Source organism: Chaetodon auriga, chromosome 18 (genome assembly GCF_051107435.1).
Source record: "Chaetodon auriga isolate fChaAug3 chromosome 18, fChaAug3.hap1, whole genome shotgun sequence".
In the NCBI taxonomy this organism is placed as follows: Eukaryota; Metazoa; Chordata; class Actinopteri; order Chaetodontiformes; family Chaetodontidae; genus Chaetodon; species Chaetodon auriga.
Window position 1 is genome coordinate 11,838,709 of NC_135091.1, and position 27,146 is coordinate 11,865,854.

The 27,146-nt window shown below is 44.0% G+C and overlaps 1 protein-coding gene across 2 annotated transcripts; it reads right to left on the minus strand.

Annotated features, from left to right (window-relative positions):
- Positions 1–372: 372 nt before the first annotated feature.
- On the minus strand, positions 373–26,851 carry LOC143336294 (estrogen-related receptor gamma-like). 2 transcript variants are annotated; one of them, XM_076756365.1, is made up of 8 exons: positions 26,618–26,851; positions 14,011–14,262; positions 13,720–13,877; positions 12,389–12,505; positions 7,772–7,882; positions 6,802–6,984; positions 2,392–2,661; positions 373–2,238 (listed from the first exon to the last, which is right to left on the minus strand). In XM_076756365.1, the coding sequence occupies exons 2-8, from the start codon at positions 14,247–14,249 to the stop codon at positions 1,994–1,996; spliced, it is 1,323 nt and encodes a 440-aa protein (XP_076612480.1). In that variant the 5' UTR covers positions 14,250–14,262; positions 26,618–26,851; the 3' UTR covers positions 373–1,993. The 2 variants fall into 2 exon arrangements, with proteins under 2 accessions (XP_076612480.1, XP_076612479.1); XM_076756364.1 differs by lacking the exon at positions 26,618–26,851 and adding an exon at positions 19,260–19,424.
- Between the last annotated feature and the right edge of the window lie 295 nt (positions 26,852–27,146).

Sequence of the window (27,146 nt, forward strand, 5' to 3'; positions counted from 1 at the left end):
CATTACCAAAATATTATCGTCTTTTACCTCAGACTATAAATACACGCTGAGACGGAGTCAGTCTCTCTCAGGATGATTGTATGATGAAGCGATGAGTCGACTGCCTCCGCTTCCATCGGCCTCAACAGGCATCTGATGACCAGCACTCCCCAGAGCCACTGCTGGACTTCATTACATTATAGCTGTTAATTATAAATCTCCATCCAACTGGGCTCTGATGGCCTAAATGTGCCATAATGGGCCTTACTTGAAAATGAGAGTCCATTGTCAGACTGTGCGGAATAGACTGCGCCCACTTACCAGCGCTTAATGAATTTGTTTCAAAGCCCGTCTGTCTCCTCATTTAGAAAGATGACGCTCAAGATGATATTTGCATTAAGGGGATGATCTTTATTGCCCAAGAATCCACCTGAGAATGAAATAGCACGGCACAGCTCATCCAAACAAAGCTTATTTGCATCTTTAAACATCTCTGTTGGCATAAGACATGACGTACAGTATATACAGCAAAAACGTACAGTACATACATTTAAACCGGCATATTGCTGCCATCATCTTGTCACAAAAATATGCACGTTATAGTGTCACATTACCTTGAGTGAAATAAGGAGCAAGACTTGGGCGTTTTAGTCACTGTACTGAGATTCCTTCAGAGTTTAATCCCTTCATTTGACGTGTGCGGAAAAAGACAAATTTCAGATATAACTACTCTTCACACAAAACACACTAACAGATTAACAGAGCCTCCATCACCGGTTTCCCCAAACTTTATGGCTAAAAGGAAAAGTAGTGCACAAATTTCATCCTACACATAGACTTCTACCATAGAAAGGACATCAAATGCCTCCCTTATCCAGATTATACAGTATGGCAGCCATACATAGTTAAAGTTATATCTATGGGTCTACAACAACTCTACGACATTATGAGCTTCAAGTACGTACTCCAATTCTAACCACGCTGTCTTGAATTTCATGATATGGTATACATAGTATGTATCAGTGCTGTAGCAGAGAAGCTAGTAAAAAATTATCTTACAATGATATCATTTAAAAATCTTTTAAAAAATTATTATCCACTGTAATTGCTTGAATCTACTCTTCGTTAATGCCACATTAGGAAATAAAAAACAGCAAACGAACTGAGACACTTTGAAATAAATATCACTTTGCTGTCGTACGGTTGTACCATGACATTAAGTACTCTTTCCCTGAAATGGTCTTCAAAAATCAGGAGGCCGATTATTGTTTTATGAGACTCTGACCACTCTCTTGCTTCCCTTTAATCGTCTATATATGAATGTAGTGGATAGATACTTTTGCGATACACAACACAGCAGAGATGCAGGTTCATGTGAATGTCTTACAGGCCACATTATATTATTGTGGACATATGCTGGTATTATTCAATAGTATGAGTCTTTACTCTTTGGCAAGACTTACCTCTTAGGAGACATTTACCTTCTCTATACAAAAAGGACAAAGAAAATCAACTCATTTAAAGGCTCTCTAAACGCACTAGAATGCAGATTAACAGGCTTCAAGATGGTTGAAATAATCCACGAGGATCTTCAAGTATCAGGTGGTCTTTTGACATAAGGAGCTCTACTTTTGGCATGTAACTGTAAATATTTCTAGAAGGCGACTTCTTCTGCTTTTACGCTGTTTGTCCATCCGTCTTCGACCACTGAATCGGGTCAACACACTTTAAAGGAGCGTCGCAGACCGCAAAGACCGTCACGGACAATAAACGCAAATTAAACTGCTGCATTCACTTCCATTCAAACTTTCTCTGGGAGTGGGAAGGGTCTTGCTCTAAAAATGTTCCAGCTGCTTCCCTATAGAGCGACTGCAGATTCAAAAGTTTACTGTCAAAGCTGAAATGGACAAATACATAGTGTCAACCCACACCATTACCCGTTATCCTTCACTTCCTGTCACCCTAGCCCCTGTTTTGGGGGTCCGGATGAAGCTAATGGCTGTCTCTGTTCGGGTCAGGCTTTGGCCTCCAGCAGTTCGAGGAACAGTTTGTGCATAGGCACACGGCCGTCCTGTTTGATGCTGCAGAAGTGCTGGACGGCACGAGCAGCGGTCTGACGGAGGAGAGGGAGGGTCATGATCAGTTTGCCGGCCCTCCGAGGGTCCTCTGGGTGGTGGGTGACCTCGTAGTCCTGCAGGGCACCATGGAGGACGTCCTGGAGTCTCTGAACTGCCTCTGAGTCCTCAATTTGCATGGAGTCTACGAGGAGAGATGGAATAGCGTGGAGGTAAACACAGATGAACAAGAGAGTCTACAGCTAAGATAGCAGCTCCGTCAGGCTGAAGTTGGGCACAATGCTGCTTTGAAGTAAATGCTAACACAGGCTGATCTCTGTAATGGCTAACTTAATACCTGAGTTCGCCAGTGCGATAGCTTTGAGGACCACGAACTCCTCCTTCTCCAGCCCCATGGTTTTATACTTCTTCACCAGCTGCAGGATGGCGTTGTTGAGGTCAAGCAGCCCGGCCAGCTTCGACTGCTCTTCGTCCATGATGTAGTCCTCGGCATACACCAGCTTGTCCTCCAGGACCAGCGAGCGAAACACCACTCGAAGAATCAAAATCTCCATCCAGCCGCTCTGCAGTAAACTCATCTGGTCAGCCAGAGAGAGGGAGGGGAAGCCTGGGAAGATGAGAGGATAAGAGAGGATCGATTACTTGGGATGCAGAAAGCAAAGACTTTAAAGGGACGCTCCACATAAGCAAACATTTTAAGCATAAAGGCGTTTGTCCGTACGACCAATATGAAGCTGGAGCCAACAGCTGGTTTGCTTAGCTTAGCCTGGAACCTGGAAACAGCAGGAAACAGCTAAAAAATGTCAATGGACGTTTAGCTTTTTGAATACTTCAGTAAATTGGAAACAGTGGTTGATGGTCTATGTGATGACAATAATAATCTGTATGTGTTATAATATCATCAATGATACAGAATTTTCACGCAGCGGAATGATTCAAGGCCACATTGCAAAGGGCAGAACAAAGGACAGAGGAGTGAATAAGTGGTGAATTTAATTACACTCTGTTGGACACACCCACTTTGATTGACAATTACACCCCACAGGAGCATGATTAAACCCGCTCACGTCCCGCACATAAACCCGCATACACACACTCACACACACGTTTACTGTAATTAAATAGATGATTTTACAGAGTGAGGGGAGGAAGGGGAGGCGTTCGTATTTTTGACACCATCAGTGATTGTTATCAGGATCCATTGCTCTTTACAATCACCACGGGGACGTCAGTGGCGCCCCTTTCCCCACTATTGCTCCCTGATTGATTGGAAACGCTGTCTGTGCACAATTTCATTGGTCGATAGGGATCAGTATTCTGGCACGGCATCATCGATCAGGGACAGAGACCTGTGTGAGTGTGTGATGAAATCTCAGGCAACATATTGATAGATTTTAAGGGCAAATACAAGTTCAACCTTCAATAAAGAGAAAAGGCCTTTTTTTTTTTCAAAGCAAAGGCCACTGAAGGCAATAAGGAGAGGGAAATTGCCTTGCCACTGTTAGTTGTATCATATCAACAACAACACACAGCCAGTCACACCACAGTTGCTCTCTCACACACACACATACATTTGACAGCCAACTTGCAGCACAGACTCAAAAAGGCCAAAAGCAAAGAGGGCAGTTGGTCTTTAGCCAGCTCATCTGCCAGTCTGGCCCTCAGACTTCAGACCACATCACTGTCAATCTGCCTGATAAGAGCAGACACAGAGGAGGGGGAGCAGCCAGGACAGTAGCCCCCATCACACTCACCTCCCCCTGGGCAAAGAACTCAGATGGCCCTGGCCACTTTGCCCAGGACCCTGGTTCTCCCAGCAATGGGGGCCGTGTGGCCTGCCACTCATCCAGAGCTGATGTGACATGGTCATTACACTGCTAGGAGGGGGCAGTCTTTTTTTTTTTTTTTTTTTTTTTTTACTATCCATTCTCTCTCTTATGTCTCTTTTATCTACCTTTCTTTCTTTGTCTCCGGCTGGTTGAGCCGTCTTGGTCTCTTTTACCTCGTCAACCTGTTCCTTGAATGATGCTATTGTCCCTTCTTTGCATTTTGTCCTCTGTCTCGTGATCTCTGTCATCTCCGCTCAAGTCACTCTTGTTTTTTTCTTCATCCTTTTTCTCTTTGCCATTTTCTTGCTCTGCCTCTCCCTTTCTGTTTTCCTCTGTCTTTTTTTTTATCAGTGATGCCAACCAAAAATTCCCAGTCGCTGTAAGAACAACATTTTTATATCTGATGAAGGGCTTCATTACCAACGGATTGCCACAAATCTGTTCTATTCATCTATGTATTTGTAGTAGTGTGACGTTTTTGGAAATATGCTTATTTGCTTTCTTGCCAAGAGTTTGATTAGAAGATCAACACCTGTCAGTTAGCCTAGCTTAGCATAAGACTGGAAGCAGCTGGCCAGGCACTGGCTCTAAAGTGGTAACTTCACTACAGCCAAGTCCAGAAAAGGAAAATGGAAATATTTCCATGTTTTTGCTCAGATAACTGGCAGCCAGCAGTAGCTTCATATGGCAGGAACAGAGTATAATATTCATGTTTTCATCAGTTCATAATCACCTGGAAACAAGAATCTTTGTGTTCTCATTATCTTCGAATGAGCTCTTTATATCTACAGGGGGTCCTCTTCCATAAAGTCCGCTATGTTTCTACAGTAGCCCAGAACGGACAAACCAAACACTGACTTTATATATTCTCCTATGTTCAGTTGGTTGCAATTAGCATCCTCACCAACAGATGCCACTGAGTCCGACACACTGGTCCTTTAACTAATTGCTGGAACAGTTAATCCCTTTGTAAGTTTGTCAAGAGAAAAAGTTCCCTGAATGTTTTTGCATTATAGACATGTTGAAAACAGCATGCTCGGCATGTTTAGCCTCATGAATGATTCCGTTTTATCAAAGAAAAGCCATCTTTAAGCACTCAGCATTAACTGACACTAATGAACAGTAACAATCTGCCTGCTTACTGATCAGATCTTTAAACCCCCCTCCCCTCTTTCAGATGGATGTGAACTGTTGCACACAAAATGCCTATTTATCTGCCTCAGCTCGCCTGACAGAAGTGCATCTTTTTTTGTGACATTTCAAAAATTTAAGTCAAATTTTCTTGACAGTTGGGTGAATATGTGGCTCCCTGTCTCCCTCTCCTCCCTCAGGTGGGTGTCTGCGGCCTCCTCTCACCGCTGCCCCGCTCTCCCAGCCAAACCCTCCACTGGCAAAGGGCTACAAATACACCCATCAGTCGGACTCCGTCTGTCTCGTGCTCTGACAGTAAAGAGCCGACAACAGGAGAAAAGAGGCAGACAGCAATGGCCTGGGGGTGGGGGGGGTTGGGGGTGGGGGAGGAGGAGGTGCTGATGCTCTTCTTCCTTTTCTAACAGAACAATGGAAACTCTGATGAGGGACACCAAACACTAGCACAAACTCAAATGGCTGCTTCATGTCCACTGTGTTGGAAGAAATATGAAGACAAATATAGTCATGATTCAAGCACACACACACACACACACACACACACACACACACACACCTGCTTTGTTTGTTTTGTAAGCATTTCAGAGACAAGACATCAACAAAAAAACCCAGGTGTTTTCCTGGTGATGTTTTGGGTGTGGATCACCAGGGCTGATAAAGCAGCTTCAGTTAGAGGAAAAAAAGACGATAAGAAAACAGGACAGAAGAGAAATCAAGAGATGATAACGCCTCCAGTATGAGGATCATTGCTGGAGCCTCTACCTGTACCAGGGTATTGGGCATATATGGGATTTATTGTTTAACTGCTTATCATCCAGTGTTTCCCTTTTATTTCCCTCTTAAGAAGCTTTAAGGTTGAAGAATGATCTTATTTCTCTCTGTCTGATTGTTTCTCATCTATTATTTACACTGTGTCAATCAGCTCTTCACTGAATGTGATCATGTTTACAGTGAAACATGTAAACTTTGGGATCAATGCTAAGATAAAAAACATAAAAATTAAAAATCTGATTTTGTAATGAATGATCCACTGGCTGATAAATGTCTTACATTATTAAAAACTGGATTAAATGGTGGTATTCATCATTTGTTTCTCTCATTCATTCAGCATATATTTGACTTGAATAAACTGTTGATTTGGGAGAAATTCTGAATATGGTTTAGTGCTGTTTTTCATTTGTAAGCACTGTCAAGGTCTCCAGAGCCAAGTATCAAAAGCAGACCTGCGAACCCCCGCTGCCACCGCATACGATTACATCCGCCAACATAGCTGCATACCAGCGTTTTAATCCCACTAATCTGTCAGAATGCACTTCCTCTCTCCTTTCCACCCTCTCATCCAAAGGAAAAAAAAGCCCTGGACATCCCCTCTGCTGCTCCCGTGTCAGAGGAGAAGCTAAGTGTGGTCCAAGTGTCAGGTGGATTTCCGTAATTCAGAGGCGGCCCGCGGCCCAGGAAATGAATTAAAACGTCCAGGTGGCCCATGTCATCTGCTTGATATATTAGGAACACGCATTGGTCAGCAAGGACATGGTGTGCGCACACACACACGGGGATGGAGGATGACTGACGGATAACACACAGCCGCACCAGCACCCTCTCCCCTCTGGGCATCCAGCGAATGTCTTGGCAACCACAAGTCACAACAGTCTCCGTCTCTGATCTGATTACAGACTTAATGTGAGCTAATGTGTGCGGTGGATTGTGTGAGCAAACAACTGACTGACTGACTGACTGACTGAGTCCGGGGGTTTCTGACTGAAACATACCTGGGATGTGTTTGGCCCAGCCGATGTTGACCACCAGCTCCCTGTCAGCCAGGTCACACAGCGTGGTCAGAGCCTTGATGTCGCTCTCGGGTACAGTGGGGTCCGGCATGGCGAAGATGCCCTCTGGCTCGGACACCAGCAGCAGAGACACCACCTTGTTTTCTACCACGCCTCCGACAGTGACTGAGAGAGATGGAGTAAAATTTGATTTCTATTATTATAAAGATTATATATCATGTAATCAGTTACACCAAACTCCATGGATACAAACAGCATCAGAACAATCACATCTCCAAAAAGGTCAGAAATGCCAAATTTGAAGGCAGCCTAGAGTATGAGACATTCAAGTTTTAAAAAAAATCTTTGATACACATACACATATATGATCTATCAAGCTCACAAACTGAATGAAATCAAATTAATATCGTAGTGAGTACAGATACTGGCTATTTTCTGGACCTGCATGTATAGTTATTTCAACCTCTAATAAATTATATCTGCTTAACTGTATCCCAACCTTTTTTTTTTTCTCAATTATTTTTTTTTTAATTTCATTTTATTTTATTTTTTTGTCACTGTGCAGAAAAAAACACATATCTCCAAATTTAGTGACTTTAAATCAAAGGATATAATGTAAGCATTTGAAAATCCACAGGATTATGTGCAAAAAATGCATGTTCCTGTATTATGGGGCTGTTTTCATGAGCCCATGCATAGTTGAAGTTTAAGAGATACAAGCCTACACAGTTGGAATAGCATTTAGCAGATACTAGCTGTATAAATGATTCTATGCTTTGACATCACAGAAAGCATCATTTGACTGTTGTAAAACACAACATGGATAAAACCAGAGCCTCTCATATCTACAATAAAGGAATCCCATTAACATCAACTGACGACTCAACGATTATGTACTACAGTCGTGCACCAGTGCACCATAGTTAATGTGAACCTTTGTTTGTGCACTCACATGTTCTTTTCTGAGGCAAGGCATTCTGTGGGTGCAGATACGGGCTGTTCTCGGCGTCTATTCTCCTCTTGTACTTCTGTCTGCCGCCTCGAACCCGGTCCAGACGCACACCTACAGACACACAAACAAGGGACCTTAATGATGCATTTGGTGTAAACAGTCGGTGTGCAGAAGTTACTTTTTGCATCAGTCGAGTGTTTGACACGACTCAAACAGGTAAACAGTTATCAGAAAGAGGCTTCACCATCAGGATGTTGCCCAATCATCTGCTCACATGTCTTAACGATCCCAAGGAGACCGCACAGGACATGTCTAATGCCGGCACAGCAGCACGCATCCTGAAACATGACTCCCAACAACTTTAGAGCAGCCGATGACAACTGCTCATCTTAACGAGCATTGTGGTAACCTTGTCACCATGCCAATGGGGACTTAAGAGTGTGTGTGCAAGTGTGTGTGTGTGTGTGTGTGTGTGTGTGTGTGTGCGTGTAAAGGGGGCATTTAGATAAGGAAAAGCTGATTGAATTCATGTTCATGGAGAAACACGCATATTAGAGTAACAGTCACCAAGTGCATCTCTAAAGAAAATGTGTGTGTGTGTGTGTGTGTGTGTGTGTGAACGTGACTCAGGGAGCCTTTAGTCTTGGTGTTGGGTTACCTGATCTACACAGTGTAAACGGCCATAGTGGCCCTGGATAGATCTATCACGGCACTCGTGTCTGAAAGAGACACTCTGAGGGTATTATTTGCCCACTTGACACCTCACTGTGACACTCCATCCCCTTGAGCCTGCTGCCTCCTGTACTTATTCTGACTTACGCATATATTCATGCAGGAACATCCACATAAAATAACACAATGTCCTCTTAATCAGGCATATGAAATGTGTGGTGGGGTTGCATCAGTTCATGGATCGGTTCTTTGGCATCATTGGTTTGTAAAGCTATTTTCTGTCATGTTATAGTGAGGCCATCACCATTACAACAATTTTATAGAATTTCTGCTTTATTAATTAATGTACCATGAACAGAGGTCGTAAGATGGAAAGAGAGGACCGCTCATAACAGAGTGATGGTGTGAGAATGTGGTGTGTGACCCTCACTGTAAGCCAGCAGACTCTTCCATAAGACAATTATTAAACATCACACTCAGGTGTTGCCTATATACTGTATATATATCATATAGGTAAATATGTTCAGTGTTCATAAATGTGTGCAGTATCCAGTTTGTTCAGTTTGACATCCTGATGGCAGATTTTCTTTATCATGAATGGTAAACTTTGAAGCAGCGAAGTGCACATATGAGAAATGCTATAGAAAAAATATATATACATATATATATATATATATATATATATATATAAATTCTTACATTTATTTCCATCAAGAGAGATGTGACAAAGTATCATGGCAATGATTTTAGATCGTATTGTGCTAGATGAGCGGGATGTTAAAGGAGAGATTTTCCAGGTAAACTCAATGCCCCCTGAACCTCAGGTGACGTCATGTGGGGCAAATAGCGAGTGTGGTTTTTTCTGCGGGTGGGGGATGAGGGTGCTTGCGTGTGTGTTGTCATCAGATTTGAAACATACTGTCGGCAAACACTGGATTAAATCACAGGAATTTGGTAGTTCGATATTGTTTGAAAAGTGTGTTTTATATGGGTATATTCGCGTTTGTGTGTGTGTTTATGCTCAGATCTGACAGTTATTCAAACACACACATCTGAGCTAAGTGTAACTCTTCACAGTGGAATGTGCTGACAACCAAAAGGCCAAGAATAGCTTTGGTGGATAACAGACACACACACACACACACACTTCCACCCGGTTCGTCTGTACAGCCCATCAGAGTTCGATAAACACGGACTACTCAGACATTGATCTATTTTTTACCACTTTCATCACTCAGCCTTCTTTTGAGGGTGTCGGGACCTTCACATGAGAGGCTTTACAGGTTCCCAAAAGGCACACAGTGCAGCAGGATCAGGAATATGGAGATCAGCCACTGATCCGGATTGATCTATGTTACTGTGTTCTAGTGGCAGCACTCGCCCACCCCCACCCCCACCCCACCCCCTCCGCCTCCATCACTGCCGCTGCTGCCACCACCAGCGTGTGTTCAGGATAAACAATCCCACGCTTCTCAGATATTGTGACAAATGTACACATGGCTGCCCCCAACGCTACTGTGGCGTTACGTTCCCTGCACGCTGCTTCTGGTTGCGAATAAAAAGGATTTGGAAAGCTGGCAGCCATACACACACATAGTCCCTCTGTTCTGTTCTGATGCTTTTCTCAGTATACAGATTAACAGCATGATTAACACACCTGAGACCAAATAACTCCACCCAGCAGGAAGTGGGGATGAGACGGTGAAGAGACAAAGACGGAGATGAAGGTACTTTATGGAGGTATTGCTGCACCACTGACCATATCTTAGGGAACATAAACCCTTAAAATACAGGATCCACCCGTATGATATATTGTATTTTTAAAATATTGCACACATTTTGCTAACATACACCTTTTTACTGCAATTGGAAGCGACACCAACTGTAGAATTGACCCCTAAACAGGGCTTAATCAAATCCTGCCCGGGGTCTATATGTCTTTTAGCTGTGTATTTAATACGGCTCTGACTCTCCCCATTAAACCTCACAGCTCCTCTGTCTCATCCTTTACTGCGGCCTCTCCGGGGAAGAGGGGCATTACGAGACACGGTGAAGCGCGTTACGAGGGCGCTTACGACTGGAGTTACGAGGGGCAGTTCGCATTTCACGGAGGTCCAGGAATCCCACAAGGCATCTGGAGGAATTTACGAGGGGGGAGGGAAAGCAAAGGGGGTGGCGAGAGGAGGTGGGGTTGAGAGGCGGCCTGGGATGCTGTTGATGCCCCCACCCTATTAAAAGCAGCTAATTTAGAAAAAGGGCAGACACACACTCACTCACAAAAACACACAGAGGTGTGTGCATAAACGTGAGTGCAGACTGATGTGTGTTTACGCAAACTCATACACACAAACTGATACGCGTGTAAAGATGCTATAATTCTGTGTATCCATAACACACACACACACACACACACACACACACACACACACACACACACACATTTAGGAAGACACACAGCAGCGATAAACAGATGCTGGAGTTGAGTAGGAAGTATTAAAGGATCATTCCAGTTTATTACAACTGGGATCTTATTTTCATAGTTTTCCACCTCTGTCGGCCTTGACAATGTTATTCTTATGAAAGTAATTGGTGAGATCGGAAAACATGGAGACATCGCTGCAGCCACGTCAATCAGGGCGAGAGAAGAGTGGTCAGACAGTCACACGGGTTGTAACCAAGTCGGCAGGTCAGCCACTTTATGACTTTATTTGGAGGTGAAACCAAAAGTGAGTGCATGGTAATGGTATGGTAATAATCCCTCACTGCGCAAAGAAACCATGATATGCACCGTGAGCCGACCTTTGAGGGAACAGAGAGCCAGAGAGCCCAAGGTGAAGGAAGCTTGTGTTGTTTGTGGTTTTGCCTTTTCAATCACTCGTTAATGAATGAAATGGTGCCCTGAGACAATTACATTTACTATCCCTCAGTCCACCACAGACAGACACACACACAAAAAACACACATTTTATCTGCTCTCCCCTCTCTATTATCATCTCCGGACCCTACGCAGCATGCAGCAAGTGTCCAGTACAGTATGACGTCGCTAATGTTTTCCTTTTTGAGTCACTTCTAAATCTGGACGATATGCCACCACACAGGCACACGGTCAGACCAAAGGAGCACCTGACCGCTGTCAAAGACTCTCTGTGTGGTATGTACACATGTCACCACTCTTTGTCCATATTTATGAGCATACACAATGAAGTTTTGCATAGGAGAGATTAGCTGCATAAAAATGTAAATGCTAAAATTATCTGGCATATCTATTTAACCTCTGAAATAAATCCCCACTCAAACTTTTAAAATAGTCCCTACATTTTCATTTAAAGGAGCCTCTAGCAACAGCTCGCTCCATTATCTCACTAGCTTCTGCAGTATGCACACACACACACACACACACACACACACACACACACACACACACACACACACACACACACACACACACACACACTGGCAGATTTCCAGAAGCTATTTTGGAGGAACATTGGTGAAGCAAAGACTGACACAATTGAACAGTTAGGAGCCCTCTCCTCCCCCTCAAAGACACGGCTATGCATTGTTCAGCCCTGTGTTTACTACCCATACATGGACCCCCCCCCCCCCACACACACACACACACATCACAGCTGGCACTAAGGGGCTGAAGTTTAACTGTCAAAAGTTTTAGGTTTCACTGGAGTCTACAGAACCACAGCACATGCCATCAGGTGAGACACTGAGACAATCTCAGCTGGTAATCGGGGTATTGTTTCCTGGAATGCACAACAAAGAAATTGCAGACTCGTGTTAGCCGTCACTCTCCAGGTGCTTTTTCTCCATCTCACCTGTCTAAAGGATGAGGTCTGAACTTCTGCCAAGTCTACCAACCGATCAATCCTGGAAAAAGTGACTCAAACAATGATTTGACCCAGCCCTTAAAGTGATTTTCTGTGTATAGCTGACCTTCTCTCAACATGCCCACAGCCAGACATTTCACAAATCGACAGGCCTGGCAGGATTTCCTCCTTCTCTTGGTGATTTCACATTCATTGGACGCCGGGCAGCTGTATTCAATGTTGCCTGGAGGAGAAGAGGGAAGATAAAAAACACATTTTTTGAAGTGCAGACAATGGAGCAATAATTCAATATGATCGTTTATCATGTCTCCGTTTAATTCTGATAAAAGTCTCATGTTGACTTTCACAGCTCTGATATCAAAAGTTAAATTTCATTATAATGTGTCACACACAAGATTTTAAAGGGGCACTTTTAAAGGAGACCTTTACTAAAGCTCTTCCATGAAGTTGGAGGACTCACAAAAGCAAAAACATTCATTTCAGATTTCAAGTACTCACATCTCCACACCTCCAGTTTTTGTGACTTTACGTTATAAATTCACAATCTCAAACAGAAACTAAGATGACCCTGATGACATTGCTATGACATCATCATCAGGGTACATAAAATGATGTACTCCTCATGATGAGTAAACTGAACTTCATGTGTAAAATCTTCATCTTCATCCTCATTAATTGTGGCTTTATCGCTCACATTCAGTGCAACCACACAAAAAATGCCCCCAACACCTAATTGAGAGTAAGATCCATGGCAGCCAAATGTGCACGCTAAGCCCAATGGCGATCAGCCAGTTGCAGGCGCTCTCAGCTGCCACCCTCAATCACAAACAGGAAGTAGCTGATGAGCCAGACATCAGATCTCCCCGTTTGATCTGACAGCCTCTGATCCTGTTTGCCCTTTGAACCCATCAACAGTGGCCAACTTCTAGACGCCTAAACACAACGGAGCCTGCCAGGTCCTCAACCTGGGCCACGAGCCGACAGAGCCCAGTACTATCCTTATAAACCCCCCCCTCCACTGCATGCTGCTGGCTCTCGCCACTAACAGATTTCAGGGCTGAAGGGAATGTGCACACATTCGGCACCATATGTTATCTGAAGATTTAAAGCCTGAACTCAAACATGTTGACTATATACACCATGCTCTGTAAGTAAAACCGCATATCAGCTGTTTGCAAACAGGTCTTTGTTCAAAACCTTTCTGCGGTGTGAGAGGCAGGAGGTGGACGCTGTGAGCTAACTGATTGGGGCATGTTTATACCAAAACAATCGCTCAGGGAATGACTGCATCTGCAGCGTGTTGCTTGTAAAACAGGTTTATATGACACAGGAAGACATTATCAGCTATGCACAATAAACTCCGCTACTAAGTATAAAACTGAGCATGTTCCTGTACTGTCTTGTGTGTGTGTGTGTTTGTGTTTGTCTCGCCCTTACCCTGGATGGTCCTCTTGAAGAAGGCCTTGCAGGCCTCACAGGAGGCCACACCATAGTGGTAGCCCGAGGCCACGTCACCGCACACCAGACACAGCCGCTTGGCCACCGTGCCCAGCATGAATTCACACTTCACTGGGCTTTCTTCCTCCCCAAACCTCCTGGATATAGGTGGAGAGAAAGAGAGGAAGGGAGGAAGTGAAGGGAAGAAATCACAAGGACTGTGCTCAGATAGTAACATCTGAAGTGGGGTGAAACGCACAAAATAAGGGACAGTGTAGTGCATACACCAACCTGTTTGTTCCGACATTGTTGGCCAAACCCGCTGCGTGACCATAGAGGCCTGGCGAGTCAAGCCCATTGCTGTGATTGTGGCCTTTGATCAGGGGCCCGTAGCTGGAGTTTGTGTCCGACGAAGAGCTTCCGGGGCTGGGCTGGGCCGGGCTGACGTCGCCCTGAGAGCTGGGGCTGGGGCTGGAGGGCTCACGCTTTATAGTGGAAGGACAGGTGGGGTCCAAGCCCCTCACTGACATCCTGTCGAGATGTCTGGAGAAAAAAGAGGAGAGAGGAGAGAGGGGGAAAAGAAGAGGAGAAAACATATTAAATTTGATTGCATTTGCACCTTATTGGCATACATATTCATGATGGGGAGAGATTTGACTTTCAGATGAGCTTTTTATGATGAGTCACCTTGGTATTGTTATTAATATTAATTACTGGCAACTGACCTTCAAGTCTGCAGGCTTTGATTATTTTTATTAAGTCAGGCATCATTTACACAGATAGTAATCATATAATAAGCAGCTTACCATGATTAATTTATGGTTTCATATATATCAGTTATTATATAGTATCCAGAAACATAAAGGCACAGAAAGCTCATATTCTTTCAACTATATCCTTTTTTCTCATCAGTCTCCCTCAATGCTGCGACTACCTCCACATCTCCATCTCCACCTATCTTCATTGATGCATCCATCCATCCCAGTCCTATCTAAACCAGCCGTTTGGCATTTCCCACATATGCAAAGCTGCTGTCCATTACACTGCTTTGTTTTCAAAGAAGGAGATGGCTTAAACAAACCTAGGGAAATAGCCAAACCAGCAATCATCCACATCATCATCGCCATTATGTTCAATCCAAACACGTTTGCTTCTCTCGTTTTTTTTTTTTTTTTTTTTTCTTGCCTCTTAACTTCTCTCTATTGTCTCTTGGTTACTCACCATGCTCGACCTTTCAAACACTCCAGCCTACAACAGCTAAAAGGATGTTGTTGCTGTTGTGCGCGGTCAAAAATCCCTAAAGACGACAGTAAGGAGTTTCTGTTGATAACTAAATATTTTCTAATATCATGACACATGTCCCATATCTTGGCATTGATAACATATTTTTAGAATCAGCTTCTAAGAATACCTCCATTATAACAGCTTGAAATAAATCTTCTCGTATGCCTGCATGTTTAAGTGTGCATCATTACTTTATTATTGGGTTACAATGTGACCGCAACAGACTCTCTGTCACCACGCCGAGGAGGAAAAAGCAGCTGAAACCAGCTGAGGTGTACTGTAGGCTCGCTGACATGTGATCTGCGCTCACACACGCACATCCTGAAAACACACACTCACATCATGGCGTCAGGCGTTCATGTGTGGATGTAAAAATAAAAATCATAGACGGGCTGCATACACTTCAGATTCACGTGATCAGGAACACGTTCAAGCTGCCTGCACACACACACTTACACACACACTTACAGACACATTTTAAAGCAAGTGTCTTCATAAACACCCCAACACATACTCGCATGCAACTGTTCATCACCAGGCCAACTTTAAAAAGCCCTCTGCTGTCTCACTCTCTGTTGCGCACTTCCACGTGCAGAGAAATAACACAGATACATACACACAGAGCCATGCGTGTTCCCCACTCTAATCTTGGCCTGGTCAGGTGGATCAAAGTCAGTCTGTTTCCTGTCATGTAAATCAGTATTTCCTCAGCCACAAGTGATTTGGTAGGCAAAAAAACTGGCTGCTTTTAACCACCCCCAGAGAAAACCTTGGGCACGCGCTATTGACCCCTCTACAAACCCACAAAGACAGACGTACGCAGGTTCAGAGAAACGCAAAGATACCGCAAGAGCCAGCAGAAGACGCCTCTGTGAGAAAACCAAGCAAGCGTAGCAACATAATCACAACATCCGCTCCCCAACCTCAACACTTTTTTTGGTACAGACAAAAATATATCAGTTAGTACCAAAAGTTGGTGAGGCAACAGCTGACACATTTCAGCCTACAAACATGTTATGGCGAACGTGCTAGCAAACGTTCGCCTATTTTACACATCCAGCAGGCACAGAGCAACAGTAGCATTTATTTGGAGTTGTCTTTCTGGTCATATGATGTATGTAAGTCCAGCATTGACTCTGCTTTTAGCTCTGTTTGGGGCCCCACCAACTATGTCAACCGGCCAGTGGCTGATTTTGTCTGTCTTGTCAGCGTACGAAAGGTTTATCAGAGATTTGTCACAGAAAACAGTCGCCCTCAATGACTGGAAATGAGGTCAACAAGAGCAGTGAGAGTGAATCAGAAACGGAAAGCTGTGGGTCGTAAAAGCAAAACAAGTAACCTAAGGATGCTAAAAAGCGTAAATGTGGGTTGTCACTACTGTCATTTGTTCCATTGTTTACATAGAAATACTAATTAGTGTGGCTTTAAACAATTGAGAGCCTTTTTTAAATGGAAAAAAAGGGGTTTTGTAGAGAAATACACCTTCATCTTCAAAATTCCTGAAGGGGTCCAAAATGATGCAGCTCAAGTCTTAAAGCCCCAAATTTTACCTCAGTAACCTATAAACAAAATGCCATTTTAAATCCACCGCTCTTGTCATTGTCACCTCTACAATCCACCTTGAAGAAAGAGTACAGTGAAGAGATTTCAGTTTCCTTTTAAAGTGACTCACTGGTTTACCTACTGGCTATTTATCACAGGCGTCCATATTGCTGTGTCAAGTCTCTGACAGGTACAGAGTGAGCTATTCTTTGTGTTCTCCCATTATAATGCATCACAAGGGGGTGGGGTGGGGGGGGGGGGGTGTCTTGGCGTTTTGCTTTCATAATGAAATGACTTGAGAGTGGGGTGATCAGATGTGATGTAATATTCACTCTGACAGATTACTAATCTACAACTCCACATAAAAGCCTATCAAAAGACGGTTGGTGCAGCTTCTACAGCGGCATGCAGGAGGGATAAATCAGAGAGGATGTGTGTGTGTGTGTGTGTGTGTGTGTGTGTGTGTGTGTGTGTGTGTGTGCGCGTCAGTGGGTATTCAAAGTTATCATACCTTATCCTCTTTGTGTCCAAAACAAGTCTAATTGCACCTTGGCAACAAAGGCCAAAATGCAGCGTGAAACGACAAGGAGACAAAAAAAAGAGAGGAGAAGAAGAAGAAGAAGAGGGGCAGGAGGAAATTACAAGAGAGGCAGACAGATAGAGGGAGTGTGAAAAGACCAGGCAGGGACAGAAAGGAAGGGGCAGTCCTGTGGCTCATTAACCTGGGGTGTTGAAAGAAAAGAGAGACGGCAACACTCACTTTCAAATGAGCAGAGTCATAATGCAGACAATGACCCAACGGATGAGGGAGGGAGGGAGGGAGGGAGGGGAGAAAACAGTGAGGGAAGGAAATACAGAAAACTAGAGGGGACTGACCAAGAGATGGAAAGAACATGGAGCGAAGGCAAATGTATACGCTTTGGGGAAGTGGAAATAAGATTCAAGGCGACAGAGATATTCCCTGCAATATCACCAAAAAACACAAATATTTTTGAGGTCCTTCTGACTGACCTTTCAGCTCTAACCCCAACCCCGAGGAGCAGTTATTTAGGTCAGTGGGGTCTCAGTAGTGTTTTTTTTTTTTTTTTTTTTTTTTTTTTAAACTAATGAGCCAGTAGGAGATGAGCAGGGATCAGTGGCACCCCCAGCCAGCCGTAAGAGCCTTAGTCAGGCTTTGGACGAGGCTGTTAGCTGGGAGATGAGGTGCCTGTGGCTGGAGCCTGGACCCGCAGGCTCTGGAAACATGGATAGCGTGCCATACAGAGGATCATCTGTGGCCATCGCCGCCTTTTCTCCTCCTTTATCTGCCTGCTTCTGTCACCGGCAATCAGCCAACCTGTACGTCCACATGTCTTCTGCCTCGCTGTCTTTTTTTTTTTTTTGTCCTTGTCTGTCTGTCTCTGAATTCTCTTTATCTCTGTCTGCTGGGGAGAAAGTTAATTTCAATCCTAAAATGCTCGGTGTGCTCTCAGAGCCGAGTGATTATGCCACAGCTGATAAAAAGCGCAGCGGTGATGATAATGAACATGATTTTTTTATGATTACGGAAAAGAAAGGCAATCAAAAAGCAGTCTCGGGGTAATCAAACAGCTGCCTCGCACATCTTGTCGCAGGCTTTCATTTGCTTTTCCTCGTGTCGGGGGAAGATTTTCAGCAGCTTCGGCTGACAGCACACCAAACTGGTCTTACCCACTCACCCTCACTATCAACACACAAACAGGCTGGACAATGACAACTGTAAGCAATGCAAACGAGCCTCCTCACATGAGAAAATTTCATGGAAACTTCCCCAAAGAACAGAGAGAAAAAACACCACATTTGAACACTTATTTACGTAAATCTGTTTCATTCTGTATGGAGCTGAAACGATTACTCAATTAACTGATTGGCCAGTCAACAAACCACTTTCACGGGCTGAATTGGGAGGATTTTCTCCGTTTTGTATTACTTTAAACTGAATATCTTTAAGCTTTGGATAGTTGGCTAGACAACACAAGCAAGATTAAGAAACAAAAGTGAGATTAATTACTGTTAATATTAGATTAACCACTCATGAAAATAATTGTTAAGGTCATCAACAGGCACTCTGCAGGCCTAAAACTGGTAATTAATTGCAAATATTTACACCAGCTTAATCAAAATGAAGATAAATGGCAGGGGCAATTTTAGGTCTTGTTCTTGTAAAATAAAGACTGTAAATTGTAATTAATGAACAACCAAATGTTAGAGGTCAAGATTTCCCAAATAGAAAGAGGGAACAGTCACGATGCTTTAACACAGCAGTTGAAATACTTGTGTTGTCCTTTCACCATCACACTTGATTTTCCCAAGTGTGACGGACCCCGATTCCCACGCTGCAGCTCTCTTAATGTGCAAAGTCATTTTTATTTCAAGCGCACAGATGTGTCATGAATGAAACTGATTCTCTTAAGTATTCAAATCAGCTTGGAAATGGAAAGCACACAGTACATACAGTCAAGACCAGCGCCGCACGTTTAGAATGAAAGCAAACGCGTGAACATGAGCAGACACTTATGAGTCATGAGACACACACATAACGTCCCCCAGATCAAATAAGGAGGCAGTCAGTCATTATTACTGTAACTCTCACTCACAGTCTCCTCTCAGTTTGCTGTTACACCTGTGTGCCACTGATTCCGAGAGTATGCTCTTCAGTGCTCGGTACAGTCATTGTGCAGAGTGAAAGTACTTACTCTGTGTCAGAGTGGTAGGTGAAACACTCTGGGAGGTAGAGGTCGACTAAATCCATGTGCACTCTGCCACCATGCTCCGAAGAGGAGAAAAATGTTGTGTCCGGGGACGTGTGTTCCTGTCTGCCTCCCCTCCTCTGCAGATTTTATAAACTGTATCTCTCGCTGCGCTGTTTGTCACTTTCTCTTTATTCTGCCTCCAAACTTTGTCTCCATCTACTGCCCTTGTGTCACACTCTGAGCTCCTCTCATTGCCCCTGCCTTCCTGTCATTCACACTTCTCACCAACAGCCCCTGGCCGCTGGCTGCCTTTGAAGTCCTGACTGTTGTGACTGTAGCTGGCTGCTGTGACAAGGGTCTCCAAGCAAAGCTGGCCCTCATGAATACTCAGACACATCATTTGAATGGCCTTCCCCCGGAACGCTGAGCCGGCAGCTGATTGGCTGCCCTCTGAGCCAGTGAGAGCCGGCCTCTTACTGGGGCAGGTGGATGACAACAGAGGATGTAGAGTATTTCACAGGTTTTAGTTCTTAGAAGGACCTTTAGGCCTGTAATGCGCAGGGAGAATATCAAGTACTAGCAGCAGATTTGGTGTCAATCATAGTGGTTGAGGAAAAAAAAGATAAATAATGATCTGCATCCGTAACCTTTTCTTATATGCTGCCCCAAAACACATCCGTCTATATCACCCAGTTTGTTTGATCTCTATCAATTTAGAATTTTATAAGAGCAAAATGATCTATGCAGTGTGTTTTAGGGAAAAAAGGTGATAAAAGAAACACCATCAGATGTATGTCTAATCCTTTAATAATCAATAATAGATATTTATTAAGGAACAATCTGGTTCCAGCATCTTCAGTGTGAAAATGGATTGTTTTTCCCTGTTTTATATTACTGTAAATTAAACATGTTTGGACTGACCGTCGTACAAAACAAGCATTATCCAGGGATCTGGACAATGGTGACTAAGATTTTTCACTTTTTTCATAAAATAATTCATCAATTGATTGAAGATATAATCAAGAGATTAATGATAATGTAAAAAAAAAAGCTTGTTGTAGCATTGCTCAGAGCTGAAAAAGATACATATAATAATGTGGAAATGGTAGCTATAATACACAAAATAATTTCCTTTTAAAGTCAATGCCACGTCTGGAATAAAATCCGTATTGTCCCACACAGATGTAACGTCCACACATAGAAACGTTTATGCGCATATGTTTGTAACCAAGCCTAAACTGACTTACTGCTACAGTACTTTTATCTGCTCTAATCAGCTATGGCTATGTGCCTAATGTGATGCTTTTCGCCTTTTGCTGACAGCACACACGTGCACGCACAATGAGAGTAAGTAGTGTTTGGCACTCAAAAGAGTTACCAGCATGTGAAACAAGACACGGTGTGGTAGACAGAAACGACAGCGCAGGAAAACACAGCAAAGTGAGCAAGTGAATACCGCCCTTGCCTTATGCCCACTAAGTGCTACTTTAAGTTGCTGTTAATGCAACCTGACTTGATTTGAATATTAGAATGATGAATACTGCCATTTCTGCAGCGAGAGTGAGGTGACAGTGAGTCTTATGCAATCTGCTGTCACTATGGTCTAATCCACTTAAACGACTGACAAACACGCCCGTCTATGTCACCAAAATTCACTCTTTATGCAGATGCAAACACGCTTTTGCACACACAGAATATGAGTTTTAACGTGTTTGGCTATGCGGTGATACACAAAGGAAGCGTTTTCAAAGGAGCAAAACATAACTTCTGTGTTTCATCTTGCTTTCCTGTCCAATTTTGTGAGTTAACTTCCTTAATTCCTTAAGTTTGCTGAAAAAGCCCCCTGTGTATTTTAGCATATGGTGATGGAAGAGCAAGATCATTTCCAGCCAAAAAGGCCAAAAATATTGGAGCATCAAAAAATGCCCAGATGTCAAAGGGAGTTTGGTGCTCGGGAACATCAGAATTTCTGCTCTTTTCTTTTCCATCTCGGCCTGTCTCTTCCTGTCTCGTCGACATGACGTTGCGCTCGTGCTCTGAACTGACCCTCGCCGAAACCAATCTCCACAGGAATGAAATCACCTGCACTAATCTGTGGCTCAGATAAAGGCCAGACAGCAGACTGCATGGAGTGGGCCTTATCTCATTATGCACCACGTGAAACAGTTCGCCAACAGAAAGACACACCGCATCAAAGCAGCCACATACACAGACGCGCTGCATGTGTAAACGAACATATGAAAGCAAGCACATGCAAACACAAAGAGCGCACATAGAAACCCATAAAAGATAAAGAGCGTGTGATTTCTAATGGCAGATAATTTTATCTCAACCATAAAACACAAAAAGCCAGACACTGAGTGCTACTATCGTATCAAATCTCCTAAAGTTAATGTATCACATAAAACATTATCTACACCGAGGAATTATCTTTTATAAACCATTTAGGAAACTGGATGTTGACGTTAAAGCGAAGTGGCTTTTATCTCCCTGGCAGGAGCCATCAATGCATTCTGTACCAGCTCAAACAAAGCTGAGGAGGTTTTTTTTTTTTACGTATTCATACAGAAGTCAAGTGCAGGTTGAAATTAAAGAAGAGATTAATAATTTTATCAGTGGTTGATATTTTCCTTGGCAGCAGCTGAGTGGTCTTGCGACACACCACAACAATAGTGAGACACACTTGAGTCAAGCCAGAGTGGCGTCAAGTGGACTACCTGAAGGGCAGAACGCTCCGGAGTGATATTTTTCTGATAATTTCCTTAGTGCTGTGCACCACCGTGCAAAGGCTTGTTTTGCAAAGGCCCTGTGTCTAAATAAAAAGGTTACAGACTGAAAAGACGTTTCAACCGCTTGATTGAACAGTCATCATCGAGCAGGGTAAAGAGTTAGCAGTAAGGAGTAAGGAGTTTTAAAGCCACTGAAACTTCCTGCTGGCTGTCAAAAATGTATTTAGATAAAAAGCAAAAAGGCAGCTTGTACAGTTCTGATGAAATAAAAACCTAAGGGGCTTAAAAAAGAAAGAAGTCAACTTCAAACAAACAGAAAGGACGAAACCACCAACGACGGTTGACAAGTAAACTGAACAGAGAGGACAATGACATGAAGCAAAGCAAAATCCAGACATAACAAGCGATGGAAACAAGCGAAATGCGGCAAATGAAATTGAACACGCATGGCTGCAGTTACACCGAAAAAAAATGTATTTTTACAGTGCTGACGCCGAACCGAGGACAGGAGCTCAATAGCTGCTCCAGAGGGGCGCTGCCTGTAACACAGCACCCAGCTGCCAGCTATTGACCCCACACACCAGATGCATCCCATTTTCTCTGAAGAAAAGGGGAAGTACGAGTGAAGCAGACGCCCTCGCACGTGTATGTGTGTCTGTGTGTCTGTGTGTGTGTGTGTGTGTGTGTGTGTTCAACCCTTTCTCTTCATCCCTAAACTCACAGCCACCAAATCTCAGCCTCCAGGGACAGCTGTCGGATTGACTTCCAAAACTGGACAGTCACTCTGCAACTCCAACCCCCACCATGCATCACACACACACACACACACACACACACACACACACACACACACACACATTAGCATCAGCCCTCAGATCTAGTGAGTGTAATCTGCTTAGTTTATGCCTGACTCACAGTCATCCATCAATTACTGAGACAGAGGGAAAGACTATTGACACTGTGTGCAAACACCATTGTCTCGCTGCACCAACACAGTACCTCTCAGACACTTAAATGCGTTACAAATGGAGGGGGCTGTAAGTGAAAGGGGAGACTGAGAAAAGGGAGAAAGGAAGAAAAATAAGACGGAAAACATGAGAGGAACAGAGAGAAATATGACACAGAAATGGAAAAAAATAGCTTCGTTCTTCAAGCTGCTTTACGGTTTGGTGTGGTTAAATAGATGGATGGGGGGGGGTGATGGACTGGCTGACAGATGAGCGCTTGGAAATAGGATCACTTTCACTATATTGATCTCCAACGCACTGTACAGGAGTCAGAGGTCACACACTCACACACACACACACACACAGAGGCATGTTTTCATCAATTGTGGGGACATCACATAGACTTACATTCATTTCCTGGACAGTTATCCTAACCCTAACTGTACATGTTAACCCTAAAACTGAATGATTTACATGATGGGGGCTTGCATTTTGTTCCCATAAGGAAGGTGAGTCCCTACAATGTGACTGTGTAAACAGATTTATCTCCCCACAATGTGAGTAATACACATACACACAAACATCCACACACACACACACACACACACACACACACACACACACACACACACACACACACGTCCATGGCGGAAACCTTAGAGAGCCTCTGGGAGAAACTTAAAGCAACATATCCATTGAAATGTCACTTAGAGCCACTGGGACCTGCTGCTGCTATCCTCAGAGGGTCAATGGTCTTCAAATGGTTTTCACTTATCTGGAGATCCTGTGGTCCCACTGGGGAGGAAGTGAGTCAGTGATGTGAAATGTATGTGCACAGGAAGGCATTCAGGAAGGCACGGTTTCAGAAGGTCTAATTTAGGATGATTTTTATGAATATTTGAGACTAACTGCACTAAGAAAAAACTGGAGAAATGCAGGCTCCTCTAATTGGTTTACATACCCGAATAATTTAGGGGCTGGGCTGCCCCCTAGTGGTCAGCTTTCTTAGAAATTCACAGCAGCTTTTTTTACAATGCAGCATCTTGCCTTGAACTGACCACAAGCTTGGTCAGGGCAGATTATTTAAAAGCACTGTGAAGGACTCTAATGGGCGTCTGACGTGACTGAAGTTTGAGCAGATATCCTGAATATGGAGCGAGCACAGAGTCGAGTACATTTCATTATTTCCCCATCTAGACATCATGTCGTGTTGTCTTCTGGCAGGTGCCCATCTGGAGGTTCTTAGGGTGATTATGTAACCAAGCCTCTCCTAACAACATAATGTGGATTACCACAGCACGACCCCTTCATATTCGCTACAGGCAGCACTGGATTAACTGGTCGGCTTCTGGTCTGCAGCTCTGACATTAGCCTTAGTTCACCCACGGTGTTTTGGATTAGAAAAGGAAAATGAGGAACATCTCAAGTCTCCTCTGCCTCTGTGTGAATGTGCCCTTGAGTTTTGAGCCCTCTTGCGTGCTTGTGTGTTCTGTCCTCTTTCCAGGTCTTTGTGGTGCAGAGCTGGTTTGTGGTCTGGGTCCAGCCAGTGCCTGGTGGTACCTCTGATCCATGTTTTTCCTCATATGTTTGCATTTTATCTATTCATATTATCATTCTGATTCTTCATGATGTAATATTAGAGTTGTTTCTGATTACTCTACATCTAATCTAATGCATGTCTGCAGATCTTTTGGGAGGGGGGACAATTTCCTTATTCAATTCAAGGGGTCTAAAGATAGAGTGTCACATTATTGTACTTTGCTATTTTATACTTCTACACTTCTACATTTCACAGGGAAGTATTGTGCTTTTGATGTCACATATAAAACACTTAATAAGCTTATATAAGGCAATGTACTGTGAAAGATTAAACCAGTGGTTCCCAATTTTATTAGCTGGTGATGTCTTATAAACAAAAGCAGCATGTCGTCAGGGTCCTTTGTCATATTTTGGTTGTCTGTGAACATGGGGGCCGTTGTTCTACAGAATGAGCACTTTGACATTTAGTTTTAGATAAAACGTCTGTTCTGAGTAGGATTTTAAATGCAGTGCTTTTACTTACCATGGAGTATTTTCACACTGTGATATTGGTACTTTTACTTCAGTATAGGATCTGTGTACTTCTTCCATGACAGGAGATCTGCAATTTTGATCTATATAAATGAGACTTTACTTCAACAGATGTGGTTCATACACATGCTTTCACAACCATGCATTTACATACACACACACACACACACACACACACACACACACACACACACACACACACACACACACACGCACACACACACCTGGTTCCCAGACCTTTCGTAGGTGAGGAGCCACCGGTGCGGGCCCAACACACTCGAAGAATCCTGGGAGTCAGCACCATATACCTACTGCTGATGTCAGGAACTATTATACACACTTTCGCATAACTACACACACACACACACACACACACACACACACACACACACACACACACACACACACACATAACAGCACACAGTCTATCTCATCATATCACTTTTATCTCCACAGGTGGCAAATTTAGCCCTCTGGCTCACTGTCAGCATGTCTACAATAAACAAATCAACACAGACGTACACAGAGACTAAAAGAGCTATCCTGTCATGTTGGTTTAAAAAAAAGTCCACCACAGCTTTATGCATTCACCTCCCGGCTTCCTTTTTTCCTACCCATCCATCTAGAGCCGCCCCTCTAACGTGGCCTAACACATTCTGTCAGCAGCTCCACAGGTGAGCCAGTCTCAGCTCACGGCGCTGTCTCACACCACAGAGCGCTAACGCCAATACTCGCCTATCTTTCTGTGATTCGCTCACCTCCTTCCCTTCTCTGTAATCCTCCACACTGTGTTGCCATACTTTCCGTCTGTCTACGACTCCCTCCTGTCCCTCCTCATCTGATCACACAGATGCACCCAGGGCCACTGCTGGGACTTCTTCGCTTTCAGGCAAAATGTGACACCAGGCCCATTGTCTCATGGCTCTAGCCCTAAACCCCACCACCCTACACCACCTCTCTCCAGGCTCGGGGGTCCTCTTGTAGCGACCCCACCTTCCGGTCAACCCTTGCAGCCAGTTAGTCCGCTCAGCACAGTCCACTGATTCTTGGCCACGCCAAGGTACACCAGTCAAAATGTAATTTTCTGCAAGATTACACATGATAATGACTCGCTTTGGAGGGTCGCCATAAATGATGACTTCCAATTATAGATGCATAACTATCGATCTGTCAACACAAGCAGTGGGAGAGAAGAGAGAGAGGAGAGGGGGGACGGAGCTGTAGAGATGTACAATAATGTTATGTTTCCTGACTCTACACACACACACACACACACACACACACACACACACACAAAGACACAGTGGACGCTGCTGCAGGCAAACTGAATATCTGAACAATTGCTGAACTGCTTACAAAGTCCCACATAGGCTGGAAAGCAAGTATTGACGGGAGCAAATAAAAAGCCTGAGAGATGAGTTGACCTGGGAGCATAGTAGACCTCCACCTGGACACACACACACACACACACGATACACACCTCTGTTTCAATTCAAACAGCGCACTGGACTGTTTCTAAGCAGACAAGGAACAAAAACACATTTGCTGCAATTAAAAGAAGGCTGCGTCTACTTCTTCCCAGCCGCTCGTCTTATTGCCTTTGCTCAGTACTCACTGTCAGGTTCATCCACTGGCTGGATGGCTGGTCCTCCGCTCTACAGCTGCAGTCAGTCAGTCAGTCTCAAGGACAAACGCTCCAGCTCTCCTCGCCTCCGGTCTCTGTAGCTCAGCGATGCAGCAGCGCGCGCGCACACACACACAAACACACACACATTCCCCTCTCCCTTTCTCTCCTCTCTGATCCAGTGCTGAGTTTACCTACCTACCTGCCTAGCTTGCTCGCAGGGGAGTCCTAAGAGAGTGTGTCAGACAGAAAGTGCGTCTAAGAGGAGGGGTGAGGAGGGGGGGAGCAGGCAGTGGGGGGACACAGCCAGCGTTGCCTTATATGCAGAGGGAGGTGGTGAGTGGAAGGGAGGGTGGAGGACACACAGCGCTCCTGTATTCCCATAGATACAGAGGAGGGATTTCTATTGCAGCCTTGCAAAGATGGGAGAGAAAAGAGGGAGGGAGGGAGACAGAGAGGGGAGAGCATCATATTTCAGCGATGTTGAGTCAGCATGTGAATGTGATGCATGTGTTGATAG